Source organism: Haemorhous mexicanus, chromosome 10, assembly GCF_027477595.1.
Source record: "Haemorhous mexicanus isolate bHaeMex1 chromosome 10, bHaeMex1.pri, whole genome shotgun sequence".
In the NCBI taxonomy this organism is placed as follows: Eukaryota; Metazoa; Chordata; class Aves; order Passeriformes; family Fringillidae; genus Haemorhous; species Haemorhous mexicanus.
This window is the reverse complement of record NC_082350.1, coordinates 19,189,859-19,199,747: the sequence shown is the minus strand read 5'-3', so window position 1 is coordinate 19,199,747 and position 9,889 is coordinate 19,189,859. Positions and strand designations below refer to the sequence as shown.

The 9,889-nt window shown below is 50.9% G+C and overlaps 1 protein-coding gene across 1 annotated transcript; it reads left to right on the top strand.

The window, feature by feature from the left end:
* The first annotated feature begins 8,129 nt into the window (after window positions 1-8,129).
* Window positions 8,130-9,496, top strand: SOX2 (SRY-box transcription factor 2). The gene has a single exon (XM_059855711.1). The coding sequence runs from the start codon at window positions 8,547-8,549 to the stop codon at window positions 9,492-9,494; it is 948 nt and encodes a 315-aa protein (XP_059711694.1). The 5' UTR covers window positions 8,130-8,546; the 3' UTR covers window positions 9,495-9,496.
* Window positions 9,497-9,889: the final 393 nt, after the last annotated feature.

Here is a 9,889-nt window from a genome sequence, read left to right as displayed (position 1 = left end):
CGCTGCAGGGGTAAAAGTGAGCGCGGTGAGGTGGGGACGGGCAAGGTGAGAAGAGAGCCCGGCACAGGAGCTACGGGCAGGGAAATCACGTCCAGCTTGTACCGTTTGCCCTCCAGAGATATGAACGTGGGTGGAAAAAAGTGAAGTGCCACCGACTTCTCTCTAAGCAGAGCTTTCCATAAGCTTGGGTTTTCCAGAAACGCTGATAAGTGATACTCTCCCACAGCCAGGCAGAGCAGGGGAGCTGCTGCGGGACCGCGCCGCCCCGGCGGGCGGCGGGACATCCCCGGCAGACCAACTTCTTTATTGGCAGCCTTAGGCACAAAAAGTCAGGATTAATTTTTCATCGTTCCCAACTTCGGTGTTCCAGTGCTGTCAGCAAATGCCAGCCTTTCAGATGCTCGTGCTTGTGTTTTCCTCCCAACGTGTCTTAAATAAGTCAGTGTTGACAGGTGTTGCTTGTAAGCAGCGTTGAACAGTTCCTTTTCATTAAGGAAACATTTTCTCAAATGGCATATGTTTAAACCCGAAGCAATAAAGTCACCTCAATCCCCCTCAAAAAAAAAAAAAAAAAAAAAAAAAAAATTAAAAAAAAATAAACACCCCCTCCCCAACTCCTGGAAAAGGAAGAAGCGTTATCTTAAGTGAATGCCTGGAGTGCGATTTTATTTCCTCACTGTGGAGATGACAGATTTAAAAGAAACCTGGTGATATAAAACGATTAGCCAAAATATGTGACGTGCTGCATTGCCACCAACTTTTTAGATGAATTCCCTGCTTATTTTATAGCATGCACGTAGCTCAGTGTAGTGCATTTAACGGTGGTATTTGCTAGATGCGGTAATACCCAGCACGGTTTATGCGTCTTGCGTGCAAAGAGAAAGACTAATGGAAACCAAATTATTTCTGTTAAATTGGGGTTATTTTGTATCTCCTGTTGACAGCTTGGATGAAAGTCATAACGCCGCAGTTTTTCTATTAAATGAACCCCATGGCTGTTGGTCTCACAATAAACTTTTCACTTTGGAAATTATATTCGGATAGGTTTTTATGAAATATTATTGTTTGTCGCGCTGAGCATACTTTCTCCATTTTTTCAGTTTGATCTCTGCTCGAGACTCCCTAATAAGGCAATTCTGTAGTAAGAGCGCCCAAAATAAAGACATGGCATTTTCTATAAATAATAGCAAGAGCCCTGCACAGATTTCCTGCACAACGGAATTCCCAGATTTCCTTTACTGTTTCTTTAGTTAGCATGCGTTCGGTATATATAACTCCGAAATTAAGCAAAAATATACATTTGTATAGATCTGTCAAGCCAGTTATAAACAGAGGCATTATATGTCAATTACCACAGGAAACGGAAAAAATACAGAGCGCTTGTACACACGGTTTAACATCAGGAGGCACTTTACAAAAATTTAGTGACTCCTGCCGAAAGGTGAATGATTAACCCGGTTCCAGGAGAGGGGTTGTTAGTGCTCCTCTCAGAAACATCAGTTGTGAGGGGGCTGTAAAGGGGTCGTAAACTACCCCCTCCCTAGGGCAGGAGTTGGCACATAAAATCAAGGGTCCCGAGTGATCAGTTTAACCAAAATGCGGTTTTCCTGGGCTCGGTTCGTAACTCAGTTGCCGGGTTTTATTCTGCGGACGTTACTCAAGGGAGCAAATGCTGTAAATCTGGGATCGGGTCCCAGGCTTGGCAGACAGCTGGCAGCAAGGGGGGGTCAGCTCTGTGCTCAGCTGGCAGCAAGGGTGGGGGGGAGTAGCTCTGTGCTCGGTCTCGTTCATCTCCACTTGGAAGAAAAGTGCATTTTTAGTTTATTTATGTCTTTTGGAAGGAGCTGTTTCTGGATGCCGGCATTTCCTACATCTCTCTGTTGAGCGGTGGAAGGAGAGACTTGAAGAAACGAACCAGAAAAACAGCCACAAAGGCCAATATCGCACTTCACCTTTTCTTGCCTCCCCCTGAGCCCGTCCCTGGCACCTGCTGCCCTGAGCACCCGCAGCATCGCCCCTTCTGTCCCAGCCCCTGGGCACCCCCTGGGCCTTTCCCCTCACATTCATCCGCTCCCGCCAGGAAGGCTCCCACAGGGACAGGCGGGGTGTTCGGAGAAGCCCCGTTGTCCAATGATTTCCATGGAAAAAGGGCTGTGACACCCCGCCGACAGCACCCCGCACCCAAGCCCGCGCAGTGCCGCAGATCGTTGTGCGCCTAAATCGCTTCTCCTGTCCCGCCTGTCGCACACACCTGCGGGGCCAGGGCCGCTGGGGACGGCGGGGAGCCCCACGGGCTCCCTTCTGCTCCTGGAGGAGCCCCAGGCCCCCTCGCTTCTCTCCGCTGTGCCCGGGCCTCCTCCGGCAAGGGCTCGTTCAGATCTTCGGATGGAGGACAGTGGATAGACACATGGGAAGTGTTGTTGTTATTATTTATAGCACCATCTCTCTGCCCCGATTAAGCGCCGTCTAAATATGAATTCACTGTATAGACAGCTAGTCTATAATTTGAATTAAAATCCTTCCAACGAGCCCGTCGCTGGAGAATTCTGAAATCACAAGCCTAAGTTGACACAATGAGCCCATGGTGTCAATAAACCATGGGCGAGATGGAGAGATTGTCACTCCAGACCATAACAGTTCTGAAAGTGTCATTACCGTCTGTCCTGTCAATGAGCTCCAAATTAAGGACTATGAGGAACAGCGAGATAAAAGTCACCGTCTTGGCTCCATTATGGGCGATCTTGTCAGTGATCTGAGAATCACTGGAAAGGGCTTTTTTTTTTTTTTTTTTTTGCTTTTTTTTTTTTTTTTGCCTTTTTTTTTTTTTAAGGTACTTTTCAAACCATGCCTCGGGATGCCAGGGTTTGAGGTGCGTTGAGAGAAGCAACCTTGAAGCACCCCAGGCTGTGCCTGAGGCGTTCCCATTGAAACTGCCACAGCTTCTTTGGGAAACGGTGTGAATTCAATGGAAGAGCCGGAATAATTCCATCAAAACTGTGCAGGGGCCAAAGAGGACTTCATTTGATTTGGGCGACACGTGTGATCCCATGAACAGACACTTTTTTTGACCATTATTTTCTTAAGTCAACACAAAGATGGTGAAGGGGAAAGAGGGAAATAAAATAGAAGCCTCAACTTTAGGAAAAGACAATACATTTGAGATAGCCCCTTCCAGGCATTAAGACTTTCAGAGAATGTCCCCAGTCTCTCTCCTGCGAGCCTGAGAGAGTTAAGGGGACTTATTCAGGAATTGGAAACCTTCAATTCTGGATTTTTGTGCTTTTGTGGGTTTAAGCAAAGCAGTTAGCGTTCTTCTTCAGGAGGGGTTTTGTGTTTAATATACATGAGTTCATTCAACTACAATGGGAAAAGAAAACTCATTTGTTCTTATAAAACTAGGAAGGAAAGATAACTTTAAATAGACTGCCAAAAAGGATCCCGTTCGAGGGGGTTGCCTTCCTGCTAAAGAGCCAACATTCAACTGTAATTTCACCCCGTTACGTTTTACAGTAATTCCTAAGTTTATCCTCGCCACTGATCTTGATTTTCAGATTTATTTTAAAGATCACATAAGAAAAAGTACGGGCTTCACTTATATTTTCCTTTGGGAAAGAAATCCCGGGAGTGTGATTTTAGATGCAGAACAAAAATCGCGGACAGTTTGAGGAAGATGTTAGCTATTTATTGAAGAGTCATGGAAGCCTGTTTGGACAATCGGCTTCTCCTTTTATTGAGAAGCCTTTTGAAAGCGACTTCGAGAGGTGGTGTGAGCGATTCGGCTTTTCTGCTGCTTATTGTGTACGTTAAACTCCCTCCAGGATCCGAGTTTTAATTTTTCTTTAATTTTTTCCTCTTGCAGCACTGGAAAAAACCGGAGCTGCCTTTTTTTTTTTTTTTTTTTTTGTTGTTTCTCCCCACTTTTGTTTTTTGTTTTTTTTTTTTTTTCTCTCTTTTTTTCTTTAACCTCTCGGCTATTTCGTTTTGCCGCCCCAGCCCCGCAGCACCGGCTCACGCGTGCGGTGGTCGCTGGGAGGGGAGGTGGCCGTGGGGCCGCTCCGGGGGCACGGCAGGACCCGCGGCGCGGGCGGCCCGGGCAGAGCCCCGCAGCCCCCTCTGGCCCCGGGCCCCGCAGAGCCCCGCAGCCCCCTCTGGCCCCGCAGAGCCCCGCAGCCCCCTCTGCCCCCGGGCCCCGCAGCCCCTGGCCCCGCAGCCCCACTCGGGCCCGGGCCGCACGTGTGCTCGCCCCGCGCTTCCATTCGGGAGAACAGGGATGAAAGGAGAGGCCGGGAGCAGCGCGGGGCTCCCTCGGTATTCCCCGGCTTTCAAGGGTCCTTAGAGCCCTTGAATGAAATTATTGGGCGAAATGGGGTCTGGCGGGACCGGCCGCGGCTCGCCCCCTCCTTGGTTTGTACGTGTAATGCCACTTCTGAGAGCGACAATCGGGCTACTTGCTGGACAGGGAGGGACAAAAAGGAGATTAAACCGTTTTAAATAATAATAAAAAACATCCCAAACGCAAGCAGAGTGGATTACACTTGCCGCGGCGCCCCGGCTCCCCCCAGGTTCCCCGAAGAGCCGCCTTCGGGCCTCGCAGGCAGAGCGGCCCCGGCCTCAGCCCAGCTCGGCCCCGCCAAACTCCCCAAGTTCCCGGGAGCCCTCCGAGCGCCCGGAGGGTCTCCCCGGCTGTCCGTTTGACATCCTTCTTTGGCTGAGGACATCCTGCACCTGCAGCAGCTCGGGACCCTGCTGGGGCTGGGGAAGGCTCCCCCGACCCCTGTCCCTGTCCTGAGCCCGCACCCACTCCGAATGTGGCCCTTATTCCAGGGCGTTTCAGACTTTATTTCCCCAAGTTTTCCTCGGGATACCACTGCAAACCCACCATGTGATGACTGAAATTCCCCAGAGACTGGAGTATAGTTAGTTCATTAAAACTTCCCTGACTAACTTGGGCGCTGAGCTGCTACAGCCTAAGAGGGGCAAGAGGAAATTTATCTGTACATTTTCGTCTTTGCCTATTTTTTTTAACGTAATGAAATTAAAACTTTTGGAGCTCACAGTTGACATTTTGCAGAAAATTGAGTTATCAAGGCAGTAATTATTTCACGGGGAGATAAAACTCTCATAGCCCTAACTGTCAAATAGGGGCCTTTTCAGATTTTAATTACAAAATAAAATTAGTCTGCTCTTCCTCGGAAGGGTTTGTGAGTGGCTAAACAGAGCTTTCCCCAATACTGGTGGTCGTCAAACTCTGCTAATTAGCAATGCTGAGAAATTCCAGTTAACAAGGACATTCTCTAAGTCTCTGCAGGTTCCCTGCCGTTCGCCTTCATTTCCATAAGAAGATTAAGAGTGGAGGGGAACACACTCAAATGCAGATGCAGAAAAGAAGCGTTTTTAACAAGCATCATAATAGTAAGATGCTTGGCTAGTTCTCACCTAATTACTGCAAGTTAAACCTCTATTTGCAGCTAAGGACAAAAAATGGAGCTGCAATCTCCCATCTCCACAAGTCTGCTTAATAGTTTGCTTTAGATTGGTTACTAGTAGGTTCAGAGAAAAAAATAATATAAAAATGTGTATATGCTTTCCGATACAGTTAACACGATAGGTTGTATCCGTAGGGCTTTTAGAAAAATCGGCGAGCATTAGAACAATAAATATATAAAATGCAAGCAGTTAACATTCATTTTCTTTTTAAGAGACTCATAACCTGGAAATAAGAGTGCGTGTGCCGCAGAGCCCATCACTGAGAACATTTGCAGACTATTTGTTTAATGTAAGCACTTTTCATTTCCATAAATTATACCAAAGGCAACGATTTTTTAAATCCACTCAGATTAAACCGTCCCTCTGCAGGCCTCCCTTCCCTGGCTGTATTCTTAGAGAGCAGTGGTGTTATTGTCATTAATACAGAAAATCAGGGACCATTTCATCTTTTTTTTTTTCCTTTTATTTTTTTCTTTTTTTTTTTTTTTTTTTTTAGCCAGCTTCCCGGTCTGCCTCTGCTTCCGCCCACCCGTGTGTGTATTCCCAACCATGCAAACCTCCATACCCAGAGGAAAGGCACAAAATGCCCCAAAAGAGCCATCGCCCTCACCTTATTTCCTGTAATGCACTATTATGTATATATGCCAGTTTATTGCATCGATAATTAAAAGCGTTAATTAAAATAGAGCCGTAAATACTCCCGATAGCACAATTGTTAGGCATTTCCCACCCTTTATTCGTATGACAAATGCAATTAGGAAAGGACCAGGCCCCGAAAGGCTCTCAGTGAGCACAAGGCAGCCCACGATGCCTGGTCCTGCGTGGAGCTCTGGGCCGTGCACCCCACACTCCTCCCGCAGCTACAGCCAGAGCAAAAATAACCCCTTGCCTGCGCACCGCCAGCCCTCGCTTATCGGTTTAGCACAATGAGCAAGCACCTACACCACCCACCCACACTCTTAAAAAAAAAAAATTCAAAATAATTATCCCTAAACTTATTTTTTAACAACTTTATCAACTGGAGACCAAAGGGAGAACAATAAGACAGTTAACAGCCGCCATGCATTCACGAGTGTCTGGACAATCAGAATCCGGTTATACCCCACATCTCATAATTTGCACCTATGTTTCCACGGTTTAACCTATCACTTATCTAGGGGTTATACATACATTTTCGAATTAAACGCATTGGACCCGATAGGATTTATTTGCATAATCTACGTACAGAAAGAAAAAAATAGATGCGTCCCTGTTCGCCGGTCGGTTTTTATTATTTTTATTCTTTATCTTTATTATTATTACTGTTATTATTATTATTCCGCCGGGGTGTCATTTCCCGCTCCCTTCCCCCCGGCCCTCGCGCGGCTCCCGGCGGCGCCTCCCGCCCGGGGCGCGGCCGGGCCGGCAGGGGGCGCCGCAGCGCCGCGGCTGAGGGGCTGAGGCCGTCGGGGCGCCCCGCGCTGCCCCGGCCCCCGCCCCGCGCCCCGGCCGCGCTCCGGCCCTTGCGGGTCCTCCGCCGCCCCGCACCCCCTCCGGCTCCACGCCGTGAGCGCCATCGCACAGAAAGGCGGAGCAACCCCGTCGAGGCATGGGAGGCGCGGAGCGGCGCGGGGGAGCGCGGCCAGGGCGGCGAGCGGCTCCCCCCGCTCCCGCTCCGCGTCCTCTCTCCCCTCCTTCCTTTGTCGTCAAGTGCGGTTCAGCAACAAAGATCCCAACAAGAGAGTGGAAGTAAACTTAGCCGGGGCTTTGTGAAGCCCGTGTAATGACAACAAGGGAAACAAAACTACGTATTTGTAGCCCCCGGCCGTCCCCCCAGCCCCGCGCTGCGCCCACCCGGTGCCGCCCGCGGCCCGCAATGGGCGCGGGGTGACGGTGCCGCCGGGCCCAGCGGTAGACGGAGCGCGGCCCAGATCCCTCCCCAGCACCTGCAGAGGGGTCCCGGCCCCGCTTTGTGTTCGGCGGGGATGGCATGTGGGAAACCCGTGTTTGCACTGGACATCCCCCTCCTGCGAGGCCGGAGGCCGGGGGGAAGGGCTTGGTGCGCTGTGGCGCGGAGCAGGGCCCGGGGAATGGCCGGGAGATGGGCACAGCCTCTGCCCGGGCGGTGCGCTGCGGGCTCCGCTCCCCAGCGGCGGCAGCAGCAGCAGGGCCCGCCTGGGGCTCCGCCTCACGGGGACTGCACGGCCTGGACGGGGCGAGCGAGGCACTCGCAGGGCCCCGCGCAGCCAGGCGGCCCCTCTGTCCCGAGGGGGACCGGCACAGGGCTGGGGGAAGCCGTCCCCGCTCCGCTCCCTCCATGGCTTCTCCTAGCCCCAAGCCAACATCAACTTAAAGGGGGAAAAACAAAAAAAAAAAGAAAAGAAAGAAAAAAAAAAACACCACGTAGCAACAATGCTGTTTACCCACTTCCTCCAAAAGGCGTGTGTGACCTGTTGCTGGAAGGGGAGATACAAAGGCTCCCAGTGGCCGCCCGGGCCGCCCCCGGGCCCGCCTCCCCGCCGAGCCGTCCCGGCGCGCCCAGCCCCCGCCCCGTTTCATGCAAAACCAGGGGAAGAGACTTGTCCTCAGTGGCGGAGCCGCCGCGCGCTGATTGGCCGGAGCGAACGCATTTATTGCCTGACAAGCCCCCATCACATGGATGGTTGTCTATTAACTTGTTCAAAAAAGTATCAGGAGTTGTCAAGGCAGAGAGAGAGAGTGTGTGTGTTTGCAAAAGGGGGTAAAGTAGTTTGCTGGCTCTTTAAGACCGAGGTGGAGAGAGAGAGAGAGAGGGAGAGAGAGAGAGAGAGAGAGAGAGCGGCAGGCAGAGAAAAGGGAAAAAGGAGGAAGAAGTTTTTTAAAATCAAGACTCCGGCGGTAATAATAGCAGTTATTAGCATTATTAATCCATCAGCGAAGAAGAAGATCCTGATCTTGATCCAAGTGTGGTTTTGGGGAGTCCCCCTCCCCCCTTTCCTACCCCTCCCTAGGAAGAAAAAAAAAAAAAGTCCGGCTTGGGACTCCGCTGCGGCTGCTCCTCGTTTCTCTGCTCAAGGCTGGTTCCAGCAAAAGTAGTTTGAATGTACAACATGATGGAAACCGAGCTGAAACCTCCCGCCCCCCAGCAAACTTCGGGGGGAGGCACAGGCAACTCCAACTCGGCCGCCAACAACCAGAAGAACAGCCCGGACCGGGTCAAGCGCCCGATGAACGCGTTCATGGTGTGGTCCCGCGGGCAGCGGCGGAAAATGGCCCAGGAGAACCCGAAGATGCACAACTCCGAGATCAGCAAGCGGCTCGGGGCGGAGTGGAAACTTTTATCCGAGGCGGAAAAGAGACCCTTCATTGATGAAGCCAAGCGGCTCAGAGCTCTGCACATGAAGGAGCACCCGGATTATAAATACCGACCCCGGAGGAAAACCAAGACCCTCATGAAGAAGGATAAGTACACGTTGCCGGGGGGCTTACTGGCACCGGGCACCAATACCATGACGACTGGGGTAGGGGTTGGGGCCACCTTGGGAGCTGGGGTGAACCAGAGGATGGACAGTTACGCGCACATGAACGGCTGGACCAACGGAGGCTATGGGATGATGCAAGAGCAGCTCGGCTACCCGCAGCACCCGGGCTTGAACGCGCACAACGCGGCGCAGATGCAGCCCATGCACCGCTACGACGTGAGCGCCCTGCAGTACAACTCCATGACCAGCTCGCAGACTTACATGAACGGATCGCCTACCTACAGCATGTCCTACTCCCAGCAAGGGACCCCGGGCATGGCCCTGGGCTCCATGGGCTCGGTGGTCAAGACGGAATCCAGCTCCAGTCCCCCCGTAGTCACTTCCTCGTCTCATTCAAGGGCTCCTTGCCAAGCTGGGGACCTTCGGGACATGATCAGCATGTATCTACCAGGTGCTGAAGTACCAGAACCAGCTGCCCCAAGCAGACTTCATATGTCCCAACACTACCAGAGTGCACCTGTTCCTGGCACAGCCATTAATGGCACACTCCCTCTATCACATATGTAAGACAAAGGGGCCGGGGGGGTGGGAGGGGAGGGAAAGGAAAACTAAACAAAACAAACAACAAAAAAACTTTTATTAGAAATTCTGGACTTTTTTTTTTTTTTGGACTATTTTTGTACAGAGAAAACTCCGGAAGGGGGGTGGGGGTGGGGTTTGTGGGGGGGGGGGGGTCAGAAATTAAACCGACAAGGAACTTGTATAGATCTCGGAGGGGAAGCAACTACACAAAACTTTTAAAAAGTTCTAGTTAAAACGGTAGGAACTTTGCAGAAAGTTTGCAAAAGTCTTTACCAATAATATTTAGAGCTAGACTCAAAGAGCGAAGAGGAAGATGTTTTAATATTTGCAGGCAACTTTTGTACAGTATTTATCAAAAGACACATGGCAATCAGAATGTC